Source organism: Protopterus annectens, chromosome 1.part0 (genome assembly GCF_019279795.1).
Source record: "Protopterus annectens isolate FY-2018-M chromosome 1.part0, PAN1.0, whole genome shotgun sequence".
NCBI lineage: Eukaryota > Metazoa > Chordata > Ceratodontiformes > Protopteridae > Protopterus > Protopterus annectens.
This window is the reverse complement of record NC_056725.1, coordinates 1,612,641,359-1,612,665,469: the sequence shown is the minus strand read 5'-3', so window position 1 is coordinate 1,612,665,469 and position 24,111 is coordinate 1,612,641,359. Positions and strand designations below refer to the sequence as shown.

At 35.0% G+C, this 24,111-nt stretch overlaps 1 protein-coding gene across 1 annotated transcript in view; it reads right to left on the bottom strand.

The window, feature by feature from the left end:
- The window catches only part of CACNA1I (calcium voltage-gated channel subunit alpha1 I), a 3,136,920-nt gene that overhangs the window by 1,540,061 nt on the left and 1,572,748 nt on the right, over positions 1-24,111 (bottom strand). The window contains exon 7 of the mRNA XM_044073362.1: positions 11,039-11,345. Within this exon, the coding sequence (XP_043929297.1) occupies positions 11,039-11,345 (307 nt within the window). The remainder of the gene's footprint in view (positions 1-11,038; positions 11,346-24,111) is intronic.

Sequence of the window (24,111 nt, the reverse complement as noted above, 5' to 3'; positions counted from 1 at the left end):
AACACCAAAACAACCCTCAAAAATTTTGGGCAGGTTTAAATAACCTTCTCCATCCTGGGAAATCCTCCACTCCTACCCCAGAAATAATATCAGATAAAAACCCCGAAGAAGTAGCCAATACCTTTAACACTTTCTTTACAGATACTATCCAAGCCTTAGCTAACCAACTATCCACCACAGCCTCCACTGTTACAGAACTCACTCAAAAAACTCTTCACACTTTCCACCTACAACCAGTCTCTACTTCCATCATTCAATCCTTACTTCAAAAGCTTAAACCAACCACCCTCTCTGCAGACCTTCTGCCAGCTGAATACTTACAACTAGCTGCAGATGACATAGCTTACCCCATCTCTATACTTATTAATCGTACCATTTCAGAATCTACAATTCCCTCAATATGGAAAATATCATACGTAATCCCACTCCATAAAGGTGGCTCTTCCACAGAATTATCAAACTACCGGCCTATAGCCATAATGTCACCACTGGCCAAAATCATGGAAAAATGTCTACACAAACAACTCCTACACTATCTTACCCAGAACAAACTCCTGACCAACTCACAACATGGCTTTAGACCCAATCACAGCACTACTATGGCCCTCCCCTCTTTTACGGACATAATAAACCATAACCGGAATAACAAAAAAATATCTTCAGCACTCTTTCTGGACCTATCAAAGGCCTTTGATATGGTTAACCACCGACTACTTCATGATACCCTAAGAAATCTCCACCTGGATAACCTAACATTAGATTGGTTTCAGGCCTATCTCTCTGGTAGGAAGCAAGCAGTACTTTGGCAAAATAAGCTCTCCAACCTCCTTCCAAACACCATTGGAGTTCCTCAGGGGTCCATACTGGGACCACTTCTCTTTTCAGTCTTTATTAATGACCTCCAAAAAGCCATCCCTGAGGCCACCTGTATTCAATATGCTGACGATTCGACATTAGTATGTTCTGACAAATCTCTTGACAAACTACTATCTAAAACCCAAAGCTGTTTTACAGCAATAGAAAAGTGGCTATCTGGACGGCAGCTAATACTGAATCCAAAGAAAACCAAATTATTACTCTTCCATCCAACCCAAAAACTCTCTAACACTTCCTTTACCATACAATCCAATAATGGGACAATTATCTCCCCAGACTCCCACACAAAACTATTAGGGGTGACCATTGATAATAAACTCAAATTCGACATCCACATTAATCAAACTATTAAGACCGTTAACAAGAAACTGGGGTCACTATATAGAATCAAATCCTTTCTAACACCAATTGCAAAAGTAACCATTGCTCGCTCGCATTTACTCTCTACCCTTCTATACGCCTCCCCAATGTTTACCAACCTTAATAAATCTGACCTAAATAAACTATCATGCTCCTACAATCATATAGCCAGATTTGCAACTGGTAAACCATACAGAACCCATCATTGTATTAACCTAAAATACCTCGGCTGGTTAGAACTCCCAAACCTTCTCCAGCAGAACCAACTCATTGAGGCATTCAAAATACTCAAACACCCTGAAAAGTCTCCAGCACTGGAGAATTTAATCATACCATACATCAATCTAAATAGCCTTCGGTCCTCGTGCAGGACACTTATTCAAACAGTCAAATCCTGTAACTCTGGAGGCGATGCTCTATTTGCCAATTCCATTGGTAAGATATGGAACTCCCTCCCTCCCAGTATTACCACCATTACCTCCCTACCCCACTTCAAAAAAAGTCTAACCCACCATTTCCAGTCTCACTAGCTTTGCCAATGCTTATATCCAGATTAACTTCTTCCTATAAGCTTACTTCTTTTTCTCCTCTATCAAGCAATTTCCTTCTTTTGTACTCTCCGTGACCTTCTCTCTCACCCCCTTAAGATTTTTTCTTTCTTCTCTATTCTACCTAACACTCTTCTCACACCTTTGAAATGATGACTACCTAGTATAAGTATAATTACGCTGTTGTCCGTGTCTATCTGTTTCACAATGATGTCTTGTCTATGAATGCTATCCAGCAGATAAATTTTTTCCTATTAATTACATATATGATATGCCCTTTTTCTCTAACTTTGTTTGTTACTACAATAATGTATTAATATGTATCTATGTAACTTGTATGTAATTTACTGTAAATGTGGAGCTTTTCTCCCCGGGCCTCCGCTGAAAATGGACATATATCCAGTCGGATTCTCCCGGTCAACAAATATAAAATAAATAAAAAAAAAAATAAATAAATAATGTACACATGTTTATTTAAATGTTCTATGTTGAATGTACTACCACAATGGTATATAATGTACAAATGTTTTTTTTTTTCTTTTCCTGAACGCACTACCGTGGAGCTTTTCTCCCCGGGCTTCCACTGAAAATGGATCAATGGCCCAGTGGACTTTCCTGGTCAACAAATGTCAATAAATAAATAAATAAACATAGTAAACACAGGTAGACTACTGATTGACAGACATATACAGGTAATCAACAAATATGCATTTAAACAGAGTATCATTAATTATTAGCAGCAGCATCTAAAGAGCTATGGAACATATCTGAAATGAACATGACAGAAGGAGAGAAAAGGTATGGAACATATCTGAAATGAACATGGCAGAAGGAGAGAAAAGGTATGGAACATATCTGAAATGAACATGGCAGAAGGAGAGAAAAGGTATGGAACATATCTGAAATGAATGTGGCAGAAGGAGAGAAAAGGTATGGAACATATCTGAAATGAACATGGCAGAAGGAGAGAAAAGGTATGGAACATATCTGAAATGAACATGGCAGAAGGAGAGAAAAGGTATGGAACATATCTGAAATGAATGTGGCAGAAGGAGAGAAAAGGTATGGAACATATCTGAAATGAACGTGGCAGAAGGATAGAAAAGGTATGGAACATATCTGAAATGAACGTGGCAGAAGGAGAGAAAAGGTATGGAACATATCTGAAATGAACGTGGCAGAAGGAGACAAAGGAGGAAAATTAAGGATTAGTATTTAGAGGTGAGAAAGAATGTTTTAGTATTGGTGGATGGAAGATGATGGAGAAGTAGAAGGCAAGCAAGAGAGTCTGCACCAATAACTAAGAGTATAGTGTTTGGAAAGAACGGGAGAATGTAAGGGGCAGGAAATGTATTATTCAGGAGTTGTGATATCTTTTAGGTATTCTCTTGTTTGCATTTTAAAAGAGTTAATGTTTGCTTTGTTTCTTAGAGTGAGAGGAAGGGAATTCCAAATTTTAGCCAAGAAAGAAGTGTACAAAGACTCACCAGTTCAGTTGTTAAGTTTTATAGTCATTAGTAACATTTTGTCAGCAGATCTCAGCTGTATACTTGGATTATAAAGTTGGATAATATTTTTCAAACTAGGGCATTCGTTTGGATAATAAATTAATTTATGGGAAGTAATTAGTTGGGAAAATGTAAAATAATGCCTAAACTCTAACCAGTGAAGTATTTTTTAAGGCCAGACAGTCATGCATAAGATAATGATGACTGGAGGCACTTTTCACCACTTAATTAAAGCACTGTTGGATGATAGATTAATCAAGACTGGAGTAGCTTAAACTAGTGATTAATAACAATGGATTGAGCAATACTTCTTCCTAGCATTATCTGTGAGGTATCATTTGACTATATACAGTGCACCTAGCTTTTGGTGGGTGTTTTCTACTGCTTTTTTATGTGATAATCAAATTTTAAGTTTTCATCATGAATGACAACTAGAATCCTTGTTTAATTTATTTGTTCTATGTTGGTATTGTTAGAAAAAATTATTTTGAAGTTATTTTTGCAGTCATTTGAATGTTTAAGCTAAACAAGATCAGTTTTGTTTTTGTAAGGGTTAAAGAACACCTGTGTTTCAGACAGCCAGGATTCCATGGTGCAAAAAGACTCATGGGTGAGTTGTTTTAACTTATCCATGCTTTTATTGTTGAATTATTTGTGTACTGTATGATAGTGGCTTGTTTGTAAGTCATGCACAGATCATTAATGAATACATTGAAAAACAGGGGACTAAAAATGGATACTTGACAGACACCCACTGTAATGGTCAGGAAAGATGAGATGTCATTTTGCTATTTTACTGTCTGTTGCCTATTTAAGGTATAGCTAGAGAACCAAAATAGGGACGTTTCATGTATACCTAGGCAAGCTAGTTTTTGAAGAAATTTCTTGTGGTAGACCATGTTGAATGCTTTGGTTAAATCTAGGATAAGTGTTGAGACTAAGCTCTTAGAGTTCCGATATTGGTTAACAGATATTCTAAAACTAAGGACAGCTGTGCATGTACTATGAAAAGGACCAAAACCATGCTGTGTAGGGGAAGGAGGCCATTGTCAGTGAGAAAGCTGAGGAGTTGAGACTGCATACGCTTCTCCAGAAATTTTGAGAATAGAGACGGTATGGCTATAGGCCTGAGGTTTGAGAGCCCATTTAAGTTTCCACCATTATGGAGAGAGCTATCTAAGCCAGGAAATGTGTACTCACTTTGCTATCTAACATATATGTGACATCTACTGATTCCTAATAGCTGGTAGCATTAAGTTCAGAGCAATGGAGGGTGTTATTTCTTAATTTCCTGTCATAAGTAAAGAAGGATCAATAATAATCCTTAGCTTGAGATGCTAGTCGAAGTTCATGGTAAGCTTTTGTTTTCTGATGGTATTTCTCAGAACATCTGATAATTTTTTGATGTTGACTTAGTTTTGTTGTAAATTTTGCAAATATTTTTTGTTTACTGTATTGTTTGTTTATGCTTATCGACAACCAGACTTCTTTGCTCTTCCAATTTTCTTTAGTTCTGGTAGAGCCTGTCAGATTAATGAATTGATCTACTTGAGAGTAGAATTTATTTTTATAACTAGAAACCATTTCAACATTTTAGGGGTTACAGTTATACATGAATTTTGAGGCTTCATTACAGAATTATAGGTGGTTAGTACATTTGAAGACTTGAAATACTTTGATATTTATATGAAATGGTAGTACAAAACATAGCACATAATACTTACTTGTACAGTTTTGACTTGCTTGAATAAATTCTTATGAGTGCTGTATGATAACTATTACTACAATGAACATTTGCAGTATAATAAATACATATTGGTAGGGTTCAAACTAAGAAAGAGCTAAAGCAGTTTAATATTGTCTTGAAGTGAGGGGCAGCACCTTAGCATAGTCCGCTGCTGTCCATGACTCTAGTCTTGCTATGAGTAACACTTCAACTGAAGTGCCTGTGTCTACAGTACAGGTTTGCATGGTGTACAATGCTGCATAAAGCACAGCTCAGAACAACATAGCTGAGCTAGGAACTCCAAAAAACACAAAAAACAGCTTTTGTCGTTAGACAATAATGCTAGATTCCTAGAAACAACATCAGCTTATCTTCTCTACAGAATAACCACTACTCTCTCTTAGAATGAACTTACAACTGACCAATTCTTTGCTGTAACAATAATTAGGTTGCATGTAGTTAAAATGGAGGGGAAAACAGGTAGATTTAGCACAGGGGAAACAGCAGCCGTTAATAATTCAGTCAGGCGACTGCATTAACAGTGACTTAGTTGTACAGCTTTGTGTACAGAAGCTTCATCTTCCAGTATCTTACAATAAGACAACACTGCCTGACTGCTTGTACATATAAATTAACAGGGGAAAATGAAAGATCCAACAGCTGAAGCTCTAAACAGTCATATCTCTCAACTGTCCAGATTTTGGCAGAATGTCCAGATTTCTGCCTGATATGTTTAGTCTGTTCCTCATACAAGTTTTAGTTTTCTGACAAATCACTGAGGACTGAAGTTAGAAAATAATGACAGACATCTGAGTTTCATTATTTCCTACCCTCAGACATTTGTGCTGATGCATAACCTGTTATTCTATCAGTTTTCTAAGTTTATAGGAGCAATATTTAACATTGTCCCTATTTTTTGGGGCCTTTGCCCCTCCCCCCCCATTATTTATGACTTTACCCATATGTCTTGCTCTAAGAGGTTGAGAGTTATGGTGGTGATTATCTTTCTATAACTACTACAATCAGTTTCATTCTTACCAGGTTTAACAACACCATGTTTCTAGATGACTCACACAGCTGTTTGCTCTGAGTTTAAAAGCATTGACTAAAAGCAGAGCAAATAAATGCAGCAGTACCAATGAATTCACTTAAAAGCACAAATACCTCTTGTAGATTAGCACAAACTAACATTGGTTTAAGTACTAGCTGCAGCTTCACACTCAGAGAAAAACAATGAAGATGCAGATAAATGGCATAGCCTACTCAAAACTGATTTAAATAGCTATACATTAACTGCAGTAAATACATTCATTTTATTATTTCCTGGATGGATAAGGGAGTCAAAATATCACTTGTTTTTTGGCTTGCACACAGGAGCTTTAGCTCCAGTTGACCTCCACAATCGCTGCTCTTCACAGAACATTGATATGTGAAGAAAGTCTGCTTAATGGGGAACAATGTTAGTCTCCCATCACACCAGTACTGGGTGATGTTGAAGAGGTTCTATGGCCTGCAATGGCCATAACCTTAGAAAAATCCTATAAACCTCTAAATCTGTAGGAACTCACAAGTCACTGTCAGTATAGTTTCTATTAGTTATTTATTTATTATTTATTTCCAGTTTGATGACCGAGGAAGTCCCCTGGGCCAAGCGGAGGCAATTTTCAGTAGATGCCTGGGGACAAAAGCTCCAAAAGCAGTTAACAGAATATAGCATAAGTAAAGTATGGAATATACAGTATAGAAAAGCATAAATATACAACTTAAAATACAAATACATAATCAGGGAGTATACATTTAAAAACACAAATGTTAAAATATAGATAATGTCAAAAGTAATACAGATAATATAATTAAAAGTACAATTCATAAAGTGTTTATACAAGTTTTTGCTTGTTCTAACAATAATGTTAGTGATCAGAGGCAATAGTAGATGAGATTGAAGGAAAGTTTGAAAAAGACAACAGTGTAATTTCGTTTACTGCAGCGTTTCCATTTGTGCATGATTTTTCTCTTTTCTCCACCGATGTGTGACCATAGAACTAATGCATATAAATAAGGGGTGTGGTAAGCAAAATTTCCCCAATTAGGGGGGAGTAGCTTTGGTTCACCTCTGAAAAGAATATTTTGTTTTTAAGTTCATTAATTTGAAGTTGGAACCAGCGTGTTTCATCCAGATAAAGCTTCAGGAAATAGACTCATGAAAAAAAATGCTAAAGACCATTAAGCTTTCCTGTCTTGCCAAACGAAAAATGCCCTCGTAGCCAGAAAAAATATGTTTGCTGTGAATGAAAAATGAGGGTCATGATTTTCCATTTTGTACTGTGAAAGCAATTCTTCACCAGCAGACAAAAATGTCTTCTAGTTTCAACAACATCTTTTGTTTTACAAGATGGGATATGAAGCTTCAATCATTTGAGATTAGTAAATATGAATAGCACTGCATGCTCTGCACAATACCAATCACAGTGGCTACTATTTTTGTTTCGTTAGGCATGTATAAATACATTTTGCAATTAATTAATTAATTAAAAAAAGAAAACTAACATGTTTCTGTCAGGTAGTAGAAGTTACTGGACAAGCAAAAAGATGAGGAACAAGCAATTGTGGGGATACCTAATTTACTGAAGTAGGAAAAAATAAGAGTTTGCTTTGTTTCATTACCGAAAAGGGTATATCATTTTTAGACATAATATGCCTACTTTACACCTTACATGCAGAGCATCATTCACCGTCAATCTCTGCTTACTGCATGATGAATAAATGATCTTCCAAATGTAGCATATTAGCAGTTGCATTCCTCATGGAAACGTTCTGCAATCCTTTAATGAAATGACATTTTTGACAGTAAACAAAGACATACTGACTGTTGCTGCTGCTGAACAGTACCTTAATGCAATAATATAGCCATTAACTTTCTATTTTTATAGCACAGATTAAGATTTTCATGACATAAAAAAATAAATTTCAATGAACCCAAGAACCAATGCAAGAAAGAAAAAAAACAGATATTTGAGTAGGCACATCCCCACTTGTTTCCTATAAATATTGTACCTCTGTATCACATTGTATCTGATTTTATTAATATGAATAAGCTTAAGATGTATATTGTAGTCAAACTGATTAGTAGGAACCATTTACTTACTGCCAGTCATCATGCATGGCGCTACTGTTCTAACCAAGTTTCCTAACATGAGCTCAGATGTCTCTTCACTCTCTGCTACCAAGATAGATGATTTGCTGTGGCTGGGACATTACAACATCACCTTGACTACACATGACTACCCTGGGTTTTCTCAAAGGCTCGAATTCTTGCATGTTACCAGTGCCTAAATGTCACTATACAATTGTCCATCATGTCTCAGGTGTTATGAACCTTCAAGAGCCTAGTGGACATATCTGATTTAGCAACTGCATGGAAAACACAGCATTTAGTTGTGCTGTTGATTACGTTTGAAATGCTGTCCCCAATGATATCTGAAACTCCCCCTCTTACTCTTCTACCATATTAAAATGATGTACCTTCCAAAGAGAGGATACTCATGTTTCACCACGATCTGACCCTGTTATGACCACCTCAACTTCTCTTCTCAGTCATGCTTCCCATTTAAAAAAAACTCAACTAGATCCTAACAGTCTCTCTAAATAAAATGTCATCCCATGGAACTCTGTCAAACAGCCTAAGTGATTACTTACCAATCTCTACCATAAGACGCCAAAGCAACAACACCAAACGCATCCTTACAGCCTGGTAAGCAAACCTACTAATTTTCACACAGACATTTTTGTTAATGCATTTCATTTTTATAACTGGGAGGGAATGCAATCTCTCTTCATAGACAATGCTGCCTCTGAAGTCGAAGAAATTATGTATTGTAAGCACACTAGCTCCCTGAAGAATGTAAAAGAAGCCAAAGCTGACCTTGCCTCAGTGCTGTTCTTAATAAGCACACAACTCAGGAAACAAATAGACAAAGTCTGAAAAGTCTGGACAAAAAATAAAAATGATCCTACTTCATAAACAACTAGGAAATCTAACAGAACAGCTTATCAGCAAAATTAAGAAAACCTATTACTAATCCAATCAAAACACACATACACTAATAATCCAAAAGTGTTGTGGGCCTCAAACAATAAACTATTAAGCTGCACAGCCAACACCAAACACACAGAGGCACAGTGATACCATAGCAACCAATTCAATAAGCACTTTCTGCAGACAGTAGTGCCATTAATCAACTAGATGACAAATCAAGCTTCTAATGTCCTTACTCAAGCAAATAATGTCTTTCAGTATTTCTCCTTCCAAGCAGTTTACATAGATACAATCAAAAATACCTCAAAATATTAAAGCCTACTACAACTGTACCTGACAATCTACGAGGTGACTATTTCAAAATAACAGCCGAGGCTATTGCATATCAAGGCTCAGCCCTGATACAACTATCCATATCTGAAAATAAAGCCTTTCTCGCTATGGAAAAATCCTTCATTATTCTACTGCACAAAGGTGAAATCAATACAGATATTTCAGGCCAACTGCCATTTTATCATCCCTATCAAAAATATTAGAAAAATTTGTTCATACACAACTTCTCAGCTATCTAATACATATCCAGCTTCTGTCCTCAACCCAACAGAGCTTTTGTCTTCTTCTCAGGAAAACTACTGCTTTGCTGAATTAATACTGTCATTACCCACAGAAATTCTAGAAGCCTGGTGTTCATCATCTTCCTGGACCAATCAAAAGCCTTTGGTATCATCTCCAGCAAGAAGCTCTTACATAAACTCTCATCATTAGGGCTCACTAATTCTTCACTGCAATCGTTCCATAGCTACCTCTCAAATGAGCAGAAGCAGTGAAATGGAAAAATGATTTATCCACCTTCTAGACAGTAACTACTGGTGTCCCACATGGAATGTGTACTAGGCCCATTGTTTTTTAACATATTCATAAAAACCTCTATACTGCTACAACAGATGCTACTTTAGTTCAATACTCTGATGGCTTGACTCTAATCTGCACTGCCAAGAGGTAAAATGTCACAAGAAAGGAAGTAATGAGCCTTAGCACAGTAACATAAAGAAAAAGAATGTTTTAAAGTACATGAAGATTGGGGAAAATTGATTGTGAAAAGGAGGGGAGAAATACAGAGGAAATATCAAAAGCAAAAGGAGCTCAGTCAGCTACTTGCCATATAGTGAGAAAGCCCCTATGGCCAAAATGACCCAGCTTTGATCAGTGGCTTGGGTAATGGAGGGGTTGGTAGGGGAAGGAGGAAGCAAGTGAAAAGGCAGTGTCTGATCACTTGTTTCCAGAGAGAGGGTTTAGTGCACATGCATAGGATACACAATCCATATTGCAACCCCAGGTGGTGATCATAGAAAAGAAAGAGGGACTTGCTTAAGGGAGAAAAGACCTTCTGAGGGTTATCTCACTCAAGAAAATTAGTGAGACTGTTTGCTAAACTCCCTGCATGCACTCCTTTGAGCATCTAGTCCCATATCTTACTAGAACATCAGGGCCACAGAATAAAGGATCTAATCCCCTGTGCAAATGAATGCAACACTGCCATCCTGAGGAGAATGAGTGAACTACAGGGCTCTCAGCCCATGGTAAAAATACTCAGTTGAGTGTCTGGGGATCAGATTTAATGATCAGATAGGAACTCAGAGAAAAAGAAAACAAACAAAAAAAAAGATAGGAACTCAGAGAAAAAGAAAACAAACAAAAAAGATGTATTCATGCACTAAAAGACAACCATATTTATTGAAATACTGACTATCAGTTTGCAACCATTTCTGTCATTACCAAACATCATTCTCCACATGAAAGAACTGTTGACAGGTAGTGCTTTAATTTGGTCTTAATGTCTTTAGTGTAAATCCTAAGGACTATCCTAAGGACTATCAAAGCTGGACTTCTTTTTATCAGATCCAACCATTCAATTAAAATTTTTTGACTATTGTTCAGCATGTTATATGCTACAACTGGAATAATGTAACAAAATTAGTCTTACAGGAGTGGCCTTTCTCTCTTCCATTTACTCCAACCTTCAAGCTACCCCAGCGATGATGTTTCTGGCTTCGGGTCTGTAGGCCTGTATAGAAACTCACAGTGCGTCTCTTAGCTTTACGAAGGATGTGACAGACATACTGGAAAATCTCCTCATAGCAGTCTCCAGGTTCTGCAAAACTAGCCACTGTGCTTGAAGATAGATAACGTGCCCTTTGTTCCTGCATCAGCTGATGTTCCCGCTGCTTTGTCTCAGAAAACTGAGTTGCTATTACAACCAGGCAGAGATTAATCATGAAGAAGGAGCCTACCTGAAAATAAAAGAAACACAGAAACATTAATATGTCTTCAGCATACCAATACAAAAAAGAATCCTAAATTGACTCAGTTAATAACATTTTATAATACACTTTCTTTTTCTCTCTCTCACTTTCAGATCTTCCAGAAACATCCATATCTTAGTGAAGTAACAATTTCCCTTAAAATGTATGTAAAATAACCAAAAGAAAAAGATTCCAAATAGAACCAAAAAAACCAATAAGTTTAATGATGTAAACTCATAACACACAGTTCTAGCATTTCAGCTATAAAGCCTTCTAAGGAAGCAATGTCACTATTAAAACACATAAAATATATACTAAAATCAATTAATCAATTAAAATAAATTAATATATTAAAAAAGTGATAACCATGCTAAGTTTTGGTCATATTTGGAATTTCTTTCCCTTGAAAGTTAAGACCATTGACTGCTTACAGGCTTATACTGAGGTTTTGGTTTTGCTATCTTCAGTTACTTCTTGCAGATTGCATAACTGTAAGCAAATCCCCTAACCACATAGTGCAGATGGGTTAGTCTATAAAAGAATCAGATATGATGGGTACTATATGTACAGCTACAGTCATGAATCTTATATAGTTACATGTGACAAAAGAAAATGTAAGGTTTAGATGCAAAATGTTGGTGTCACAATTGTTCATATTATGACAGATGATTATTTGGATACATCATAACTTCTGAGTTACACACAGTACACTACAACCAGAGAGTTAGAAATATCTTAATTGCAGGCACTAAGCAATCCTGCAATATAATAACAAAGGTCATGTACTGAAATCAAAAATGGTTCTGGAGTAAGATCATTCTGTATTCTCCCTTCTCTGCACTGGTCCATCTTTACCTGTGGCAGGCTACTTCAGATGGTACATGTTAATGGCACAGCTGTTCTGCGTTTCTCCGAATTCTCTATCACAGGCAGGATATACAGCAGTAATCAAGAGTAACTTGTGTAAAGAATGCATGCTGAGGTATGACTGTATATTAATAATAACAGTTCAGTTAATACAATCAAGCTGGCACATATGCAGAATATTCCCTTCAATATGTAATATTTGACCTGTTAATCAGACCTCTCAACTCTCCCTATTTTGAAAAAAAAAATTATTTTTTTAGACCTGATTTACCCTTGCACAAGATGTCACTGTTTCTGGTGGGATATCCCTGTTTTCAAGCTTGATATAGCCCTTCATACATTTTTCTGAATTCCTATCATCCTATTATTTTTGAAGCTGTCTAGTACTTATTAAACCCTACTACATGACCAACGTATTAGCAGTAGCAATACTTTAATGAAAGAGGACATATATCAGACATCTCCCTTTTCCTGAAGTAGAAATAAATGACTGTGTGTGTGGTATAATTTTGACATGCAGTTCACTAAAGTCTACAGATTTTAAACTGTCTCTTTGATCATGTGCTTCTATTTTGTCCCACCATTTTGTCAGTCTGCATCTTAAATGAATTTCGGAGAGGTATCTTTTATTACTAAAGAAAATGAGAAGAGTTACGTGCTATTTGGTATATAAATTGTATGCTAATTACACTTTTGGCCACATTTTCCTACTTTGCAAGGGCTACTCTTCCTATTTTCAATGTCTGCAGGTTTAGAAGTATGAATTATAAGGATTCTGTTTGTTAGATATCATATAGATTTGAGCAGATGACTCTGGATATTGCTTTTCATGCAAGTTGCAGACATATTCTCCTCTCCAAACGCAGGTATGTCTTAGTCTGACGAGTATTAACAACCATAGTGGTAAAGCCACTGAAACAGCATGGAAGCCAATAAAACAAAAGAGGATACTTTAAGTAGAAAATATGTGAGAGGTGTGTATAAATGTAGGCTAACAGGAATAAACAGAATGTGAAAACAGATTGATAAATGAATGTACATTACAGTGTCAGATCTTTTACATCACAGTGGAGAAATTATGACTAATACAAGTAGTACAAAAAAAAAAAGAAATTCTCAACCCAGCCAGCTGTAAAAAATAATGGTTTAATATTAAAAACGAGACTCTGCTTATAAATTTTAAATACATAGGAAATCCAATATGCATTACTAAATCCTACTTAAATTGTATTCTGCAGCTAAGAAAATGTTGCAATGAATCAAAATGTAATTTTCAGGTTTTTCAATTTCTTCTAAATAAAAGTTGAATAGAAGCATATTTCATAAATGGTCAGAACATCCACTTGCCTATTGTGCATGTGCCCCCCATGGAAGGCACTGAAGTAAATTATTGACAAATAGATGTAAGGTAAGTACAGGTTTTGGGCAAGAAGAGAGACAAAAGTAAAATGGATTTTACCAAGTCCCATGCCACAGAGGGTAAACCTCTTACTGCACCCCAGATGACTCAAGTTCAGCTAGTTACATGGGAGCTGGAGAGATGGAATCAGGGAGGATAAGAAAGAGTGGCCAATGGCCACTCACTCATCCTGGGGTAGGGGATGACAAGGTTGTATGCAACAGCAGTCTGAGAAGTGCCATGTTTGCAAGCATGCACCACCAAAGGGGGTGATTAAAGAGTTTGCTGGTCTGCTGTGAGGTGGTTTGAGGTTAGGGCTGACATCCCTGTAGGAGTAAGATACTGCACCGGTGTCCTTAATCTCTTTACTGGTCCTTGGGCATGGGTCAGGTTAAGCATGGAGAAGATAAGATAAGAGCAATAGACCCAGTGAAACTGGTGAAGATTTAGAAGCAGCTGATGGTTAGTTTTGGGAAAGAAAGAAAAAAAAAACATAAAATGAATTTGCAAGAAAGTAGCATGCATTTTTGCTTTGCTGTTGAGAATGAAAAAAGTTCTGCCTGTGTAACATGAAATTCCAATTTGTATCCAGTTTTACTAGACAGACCAATGAGGAGACACACTGCAGGTTTGCTAAAACTCCCAGAATACTGGAAGAAATAAAGTGGCTGAAATTCTTCAGAAAGAAGTAATAAAGTTGAAAAAAATAGCAACTGACTGCAGAAAAAAATATATTTTCATGTGTTTTTAATAAAATAAATCATAATAAAGATTGTGGCAGCTGGCAGGGATTAGGGAGACTGGATCTGCATCACTGCCATTCATATATGTATGGAAAAAGGACCCTGACCTTATGAGCTTTACAGTAAATGTGCAGTACTGCCTTGAGTGTGACCACTATTTGTATCACCTAAATAATAGCTACACCACCAGTACTGAACATCACTGTAATAACAGACTTTCCAGGATTTCACACACATTGGTCTATGCCCAGTGCCTTCTAAAGCAATCTTACCAACATTATTTTACACAAATACATATTCATAGGATTTTCTAGGAGGGGCTACTGGTGCCTTTGCAAAGACAGTACCAGTTACCTACATTCATCATACGCTGCCAGCAAATAGACTACAAATGTGATACCAAAACCCCATTTACTGATCATTCTTTTAATAGATAAATACTGTTATATGACAATAAATAATGGCCACCCTTTTTCTTCAAATAAGTAGACATGAATTGTTAAAATAATTTTGAAATAAGAAATCAGCCATAATCTTTGTCAAATGAGCAAATGAAAATTCTTTTCTTTTAAACAATCTGTTTTTAGATACAAAATAGTACTGCAATTCTACAAGAAAAGGACAACAAAATGTTTTAAAAAGACAGAAAAACTGCATCTGTAAGAGCTCTATTGTTCATCACTGGATAGCTTATCAACACTTGCAGTATTGAATTTAAATGGTGTCTTACATCCTACCATGAACACTGGACTCAAAGAGCAAGAATGTCAGTGTAGTGTTTTCTTTTCTCCCTCTTTGCTGAGTTAATGTGATTTCAGAGTTGCAATATTACTAGCAACGTCTCAAGGTTTTAGATGTTTTGAAATCAAATAATCTTTTGTCAATTAAACAAGATATGATTATTCATAATGGACCCTGCATTTCTAAATGTTATTCCCAATTATTTATAGTGGGCAACTAAAGCGTCAATATGTAAATAAAGTCTTTGTCTGTGATCCAAGCATGGTGTTGTAACTTTTTTTGCCACTTCACTCTCGAATAAAATCCCAGTCCAGGTTAGGCAGAGTCCCTGATTGACTCTCTTCAAGAGGAATCTTGATGAGTGGATGGGAGATCATAGGTTTACCCCGGGTATCACTTCTGTGTCACTGTTAGACAGAGGCACAGTATACTAACCTCGAAAAAGGGCATAGCAAAATTAATTTAAAATGGGTGGCGAAAGCCAAACACACTCTGGCTAGGCTTATAAATGCCCTAGGACAGATAGCTTAGTATGAACCTATGAACCTATGAACCAAAGTTCAAATAATAGTCCAGGACAAACAGAAGAAAAGGACAGTAGTAATTCTGGTCATAAAGATTTTTCCAACTCTCAGTAACAGTCCAAGACAACAAGAAGAAAATGACAACAGTGGCTTTGATGCAGTGTAGTCCATAGATGCTATAGTTCATAAATAATGAAATGATAGATAGCAAAATCCCATACCAGGTTAAGTCCACAAAAATAACTTCTATTACAAAGCACTAGTTTAATCTCACGACATACAAATAAATACTTGTTTCATAATGTGAAATAACAAAACTTTATCCAACCAAAAATTCATCTGATTAAATCTAATGAATACGCAGTTCAGCTCACCCACATGATTTACAAACAAATTCCATAAAATCGTTATTGAATAAAGTATAAAAAATATAAACAATACTTTATTAAATTAAATATAAAAAACAAAATATCCCTAGTAATTATTTCCATCTTAATTTTTGATTTTTAAGTACACATTTAAATCTGATGTGATCATTAAGATCTACCAGGCTCAATGATTCTAGTCTAACCTGCCATTCATATTCCTTCACAGTTAACACATTTTCAGCCCCCCCCCCTTTGATGTCTGGTTCAATGGCATACATTTCATAAAAAATAAACCTTTTAAAATTCTTAAATTTACTTGTCTGCTTGAACAACACTAACATTTTTCTTTTAATAGTATTTCAGTGTTCAATTTTACAACAGGAACTGGACAAAGACTGCTTGGTAACTATTAAATAAAACATCTCTAAATTTAAACAAAACAAAGTGATTTCAAAAAAGGATTTATTAAGAAGTAATGTAGAAAGCATCATGATGATATGGCTTCAATTAGATCATGCTCATCTCTAAGTACTGAGAGTTTTAAAGTTTTTAATTTGTCTAAAAGAACATTGACTGGTTTTGATACACTGATTTACTAAAACATGGGTTTGGTTTTATTGCTTCAAAAAGAGTAACATTAATATTTTGCTTTAATTTTACTTACTTAGTTTTGAAGAAAATTGACATTGTATTTTAAGAATAGTGATATTAACATAGTTAATAATAACAGTAGTCTGACAAAACCCAGTACTTATTTCCCTCCCATTATATAATGTTGTGGAGTGTTTTGAATAATCTTGTGAAAAAGAAATAAAGAAAGTATAAACAGAATCATGTGATAGAAGATTAGAAGATTCTATAGCATGGCAAAGGAAGAGATAGATGCTCTGCAAATCCTATCTAGCAATGATTCTATTAGGATAATGAAAGCTGATGAAGGAGGTAATAAATCATACCATGGTATACAAAGAAAATAAGAGTTTTGTTAAGTGATTAAAGTTTTTATAAGAAAATCAATAAGGAAATTGCCATTGTTGGTTATACAAATATTGAGTCATATAGATGTTGGTTATTTGAGGAAAGGTGGATAGTTAAGAAATCAAAGACATTTATTTATGTCCCTTTGCCCAGACTGGATGTGATGTGTGGTATTCCCAAACCACATAAAGATATAAAGAATCCCCACTTGAGGTCTATAGTATCTTAGGTGGGATCTAAGTGCTTTCTCTTTTTGTGGAGCACCAAATGAAATCTATGATGAAAAATATTAACTCTTTTGTCTTAGACTCCACTGATTGTATTGTTAAACTTCATGATGTTGAAATTAAGGCTGATGACTTGTTGATAGTTGACATTTCCAGCCTGTATACATTTATTCTAACATATTTAGGGTTTGATTGATCTAAAGAACATTTAGTTAAAGCATAATTATCTCATGGAGAGGGAACCTGAACTTGTTTGGTTTCATCTTGAACTTGTTTTGAAACATAATTATTTCATATTTGGACAAGAACATTTCCAATAGATTCAAGGAATGGCTAGTAGTGTGTCTATAGTACTGGCACATTGGGAATATTTATTCATTTATGGAAGATCTTTTCTATTTATTTCTATATTTTCTATTTTTGGAAAAATATTTACACTTTATAGTGTGGTCAGAACCTCCTGACATGCTTATTGATTTTAAGGATTATGTGAGTGGAACTTCTGCTTTTTAAAGTTTACTTTTTGCTACAACAAAACAAGCATATTTTTTCTAGATATTCAGTTGAACAAAATGATTCAAACTGAAAGAATTTATACCTTCTTGGCAAAGAAAGAAGTTTTGATTATCAGTGTCTTACACTTTAAGTATATGCATCCTTCCCAATAAAGAATAATATAGTAAAGGGGCAGATGATAAGAACAAGTAGGTTGTCATCTTTGGAAATACATTTTCAGATTGAATCAATGCTTTTGAAAGTAAAATTTAAGCAGAGTTATTACGCTGATAAACATTTAGAAGACATTGAAAAATGTAGTAACACAAAGAATTTATATAAGCCTGTTAAATAATACTCTTTAAGAGAATGTTAAAAAAAGGAAGATATTTTTAAGTTTAATGCTGGTTTGACATTAAGCTACACCTTTAATATGCCAGCAATTAAGGATGTCATCAGAGGTAGCTTATCTAGGGTGGGGGAATGGGGGCAGCTGCTCTTGGCACAAAGTGTTGTGGACAGGATCAGCCAATCCTGATCTCTCTTCAATCTGATACCAGCTTTGAAAATCTGGAATTCCATTTCTGATCAAACCTGAGGGCTGCAGCACTGTAGCTCTCTGTGTGTGGTCTGAACTGTAGCAACTGTTTAATACACTGTAGCTAGCAGCTTGTTACAGTTTAAAAGTAAAAAAAAATCATTATTTAACAAAAATCTGAGCATTGTAGTGCTGCATGCAGGCAGGGTATAAATTGTAGCACCTGCTTGTTACATGTTTGTTACATTTATATCAAGCAACTTGTTAGCTTAAAAAAGCATATGTATATATTTGTTACTAAAATATCAATGATGTAGTGTTTTGTGCAGGCAGGGTATAAACTATAGCAAATGTTTGCTATATTTGTGTCAAGCAGTTTGCCACAGTTTAAAACATGAGCACTGTAGCACTCAAAGCTGACAAGATATATTAACAGAAGAAAGTATTTTGTTTTTAATAAAATGTGTTAAAGAAAGTTTGGGGCAGGGAATAGAAATGGGACATGAATGACTGGTGCAACAGATAAAAGGTGTGGGGGTGTCATTCATCTGGGACCTGGTTGTTATGGCAGTAGATAGAATTTCCATATGGAATTTCCATATATATTTTTTTTTGCTCTTTAGTGGAAGAGCTGGGGATAGATGTAACTGTAATATTGAAATGTAGTAGCGGGCTTATTACAGTATACTGAAGTACTTTTTGTATGCTCTTCACTTGAAAAGCTGAGGGGGTGGGGCACTGATTGAAAATTAAAGATGATCTCAAATAAAAGTGAAAGGGTCTTTTTCTTGCAACAAATGTAATCAGTGTAAATTCATATCCAACAGTCCTTCATTTTTTTGTTTCAACACAGACAAGAACTATTGGGCAGCCAGGTATTGCAGGTAGGAGATGGACAATATGGTTTATTATGAAGGAAATGAATATTAGGTATATTCTGTTTTTGATATTGCATTTGATAAAATATTTTTTATATTTCTTTATTTGACAATGGTTTTTAATTGTATATTCATTAGATGTAAGTCGGCTTTGCTGCATGATGAGAGTAAGCAAGTATTTATCTGAATATTGTGAGGTAAAACTAGTGTCCGATGAAGTCTTTCATTTTTGATGAAAGCGCTTACTTTATTTTTTTTATTTTTGCATTAAAACTTATTTCTGTGGACTTAGCCTGGTACGGAACAGTACTATTTATCATTTCAATGATTTTCATTTTAATTCTGAGCTGTTTTTTCCTTTTGAAAAACACTAAAGAATAAAAGAATACACAGAAAATACTGTTCTATGATTATCTAATTTACATTATGGTGGAAACTTTAAATATAACAACCAGAAATAATTCCATGTATTAACATAAAAAAACAGTTCTAGATTTTACACTTCTGATGACATACTCATATATTTACAATTTTAAATCTAAGGCAACATCACAAAGATAACCAGTAAATGAGGAGGTCAGTCAGAACTACCAAACACTAGTTGCAGAAATGTTGTCATATGTTCAGTCAGGAGAAAAATATACTCTTTCCATATAGAACATATGTATATTCCTTGGTAAGAGGAGAGAACAAAACTTGTAAAACTAACACTTTTTCCATAATAACAGAGAAACTTCATGTAACTGAATATGAAAGGGGTGGATTTAGGAATGAGTGCAGTACTTATAAGTTATGGTGTGGATAAGTATTCCTATGTTACTAGCAGCAGAAGGATAAGAGTAAAAGCCAGTGGCACTATAATGATAAGGGAAGGCATGTTTGTCTTATAGGCTAGTGTAAGATCATCTGCATTTCCCTAAACTAACTCACAAAACTCTGTTACCAACTCCCCACACCTGATCTCCAGGAGAAAGAGAATATTTTCTTAATCCAAAAACTCATCAAACTCAGAGTTAGCATATATCATTTGATGTGCACACAAAAGTCCTGGGAACATATACCAAGCAGAAACTTGCTATACCAAATAATTCTTTGAAAAATGTTCTCCTTGAGCAAAAATTGTTCTCCTTAAGCAAGTCTTGTAGGATAAAAACACAGCTTTATTGCGAAAATTCAGTAGTTAAGAGCTTTCATGGGACTACCTCCCACTTCATCAGACAATTATAATAGCAGTATTATCCACTTATTTATAAGGCAAGTTAAATTGGTAATACCAAATAAATAGTAATTACCCATTCATTTTAAAGATATTCATCTCTACTTGAATCACTTGCATTGTTTCTATTCAAACATTACTAATTTAAAACACATATGCAAGTATATAAAAAATATAAAATACATACATAACAATAATAAAATGAATCCTTTAACTGTTTCCCATGTCATACTTCAATTTCATCCTAAATATGCACCATTCTGTTATAAACTTCATAACTTTGATTTAACATATATGGTTAATACTACTACTAACATAATTCCTATTCATACTGGGTCTCATTGATGTAGAGACCTGTTCTTTATTATAGGCTTTAATGATATCCTGTCATTAGTCCCTTACCTCTGTTGCCTCTTAACCTGACTATCCACCTTACTTCTGACATTTCTGTTTTGTTAATTATATCTCCCCACTATCATTTTCACTAACTACTTCAATGGCCATAAATCTAAAATTATGTGTGGAACCCATTTTCAACACATGTTTGGCCAAAGCATTAGTTTTATCTAAGTTCCTGATGCTTAGTAAATGCTCTCTTATCCTTGTTTTAAATTCCCTATTCATCTTACCTATATAGTAAGATGAACACACGTTACAAATAGCTAAATATACTATATTTTGAGTACTGCAAGTGGCCGTAACTTTAAATGTAAACTCTATTCCTGTATCAGGGTGTTCAGATTTATTACTATGATCTATCCATTTACATTGGTTACACTTACCACATGGTATTGTTCCTGCATGTTCTTCTTTTTCTTTTGCTTTCTTCTCTGTACTAGCATAACAAAGGTGTCTTTTTAGTGACTTCTTATTTCTATAGCAAAATGGGTTCCACACATAATTTTAGATTTATGGTCATTGAAGTAATTAGTGAAAATGATAGAGGGGGAGATATAATTAACAAAACAGAAATGTCAGAAGTAAGGTGAATAGTCAGGTTAAGATATTGTTAAAACAGGCTATTTAAATTATATTACAGGCAAAAAACAATGTTTTGCAATACATATCCATATAATTTTTAAGTAAGGGCAAAAAATGAGCAAGCATGGTTTTACTTTCCCCATGAACCCAAAACTGCATGTGGAAATAGTACTGCAGAAATTACAATTTAGCTGTTTGCATTTTAAAGCACAACTTATACACATCATGTCATTCATCCGAGGGGGTGCAACAGCATGTAAATTAATCTGCTTTAAGAGTTATTTTTATTCAATTGTACACTCAGATAGTCCTCCACTTGGGTTATAAGGGACTTGTTCACTGATATAAAAATAAAATGTCACCCCTGATATTTCAAATTATGCTTACATAGTGCATTAGACTTTATATATATCTATATATCTATATACATATATATATATATATATATATATATATATATGGGTAAAATATACAAGCTCATTTAAGTGAAAGTTCCCTTTCCCAACTAGCACTGTTTCACACTACAGTGGGGATACGGGAATATACCTGTTTCCCCAGTGTAGTGCGATCTCGGCGTTAGTGTATATAAAGTAGCAGGGGTGTGGGGGGTGCAGTTTTCCACATGGGGGGTGCAGGGTGGCTTGCCCCTCCCCACCAAAATTTACTTTAATGTGTTTTTTTTTGTAATATTACCAGTTCATTAAACCGGTAGTCGTGAAAGTGAACTTTTGTTTAACTGCACTTTCACTTAATTGGGCCCGTACTTCTTCTTTTTGAAAGAATGATCTTTCGATAAGAAAAAGTAGACCCATATATATGTGTGTGTGTGTGTGTGTGTGTGTGTGTGTGTGTGTGTGTGTGTGTGTGTGTGTGTGTGTACTAATTCTGAGGTCATATAAACTTGGAGAAAATGGAAAGAGTGTAAAAAAAGAGGACATTGAAAAAAAGAAAAGTGAGAAAAACACAAAACATTAATCTTCTTCCTCATCTGCAACTTTAACATTGATTAAACCAACCAGATGAACTTCCTGTTATGTTCTGAGCTTCACTTAACTTATGGGTTTCATATGTGAATTTAGTCTATACATAATCTGTAAAACTGAATGCAAAATGATAAAATCCTGTATTAGCACAAAACTGAAACCATGCATGTCATCTGCTGTCAATAACTATCAGTCTTCTGTACACATTGTTGAAAAAAACCTATCCAAGAAATGCAGTGCGATATTTTTGCAAAGTTGGGTGTTGGGGTTAGGGGCTTCCTCTGCACTCCACAGCCTAATTACTTAAATATTTTAACTCGACAGTCTGATGGGACACCAATGAAAGCCTGCAATGGCCAGTCTGCTTTTCCTCACATTTTGGTCTTGCATAACAATACTGGCATATTCCTTTATGGTGTTTGCTGTTACTTACACAGCAATGACGTTTCAAGGGGAAATTTTATGCCATACACCCATTAAAGAATGAATCATATTTATCAGACTTCAGTGTGTAATAGCCAATGAGATAAACGTTGCAACATGCTGATTTTAAAATGGAAATTCCAGTGATCTGCACTTTAAAAATAACTTTAGTATTTCATACAACCAATATTACCAGAGCTATTCAGCTGTGAATAATATTGGGTAGGGTCTAAATTAAGGATAGGTTCTAAATTAAAGATGACTGGAGAGTGAATACTTTGCTACCAAAAAGAGGATATAAAAAGAACCATTTAGGACAGACATGTATCTATTAGATATTTTTTTCAACATGGTACAATCAAAAGCATGTACAGTGCCATTTCTTAAAGAAACTCAACTCAGGGTAGAGAAGCTAAGCCTGACAACAGTTAAATGAAACCAATGTTGAAGTTTTATGACAAAATAAAATGAAGGTGTTCAAATACTATTGATGTGAAAGATGTCTGACATTCGCATATGAGACCTGGTTTCCTTAAAACACAGAATAATGTTTGCTATTTCAGCTTAGATAACCAGCTTTTTTCATTTGTGCTGAAATTGTGCAAATGAGCTGGCTGGAGCTAGATCATTATTTTAATCCGTTCATGTTCTGATAGTTCAATTTGTCATATGAATGTATCTGTACAGCCAAAAAATGCATTCTGTATCTGTACTGTTTCAGATAAACCATTGACATTTCACACTTCTTTTACTAATGAAGTATTTAAATAGTTAGGTGTGAAATTATTTTATCCACATCTGCAGGATGTTAAGAAATTACATTCATAGTGAACAGTGTCAGTGCTAAAGTAAATAAAAATAATATAGACATTTACTGATTATACAAGAAAAAGAGAGTTGAGTGAAAAGAGAATTTAACTATTTCTCCAAAGAAGAATGATTACTCCTGCCTGCACTTATCTTCATAACAATGTCCCTGACAGAGTTATATAAGACATCCAGAGCAGCAAGCCACTAAAGTACCACAGACAAACTATAATAATATTAAATGAACTGATGTTTATTAATGTAATATGGTGTGCTAAGAAAATACTTGCAGACCATTTTTTATAGAACCAAATCATTCCTCAGGTAAATGTATCAAAGCAAAGCATAGTACTGACACCATATTTACAGGATGGGCAAAAGGAAGTTCTCCAACTGGGTGTTAATGTATAAGTGGTGCCTATTAAAAATCAAGCCTGCTGCTATTGTGAAGACTGGAGAGAAAAAAAGCAAACAACTTTCTATTTTTTACACTTGCTAAAGATAGCTTTTTAGTAAACATAATATTTTTTTAAAAAAGTAAATACATACAAATGTGTACATGTGTGTGTGATAGAAAAAGAGAGAG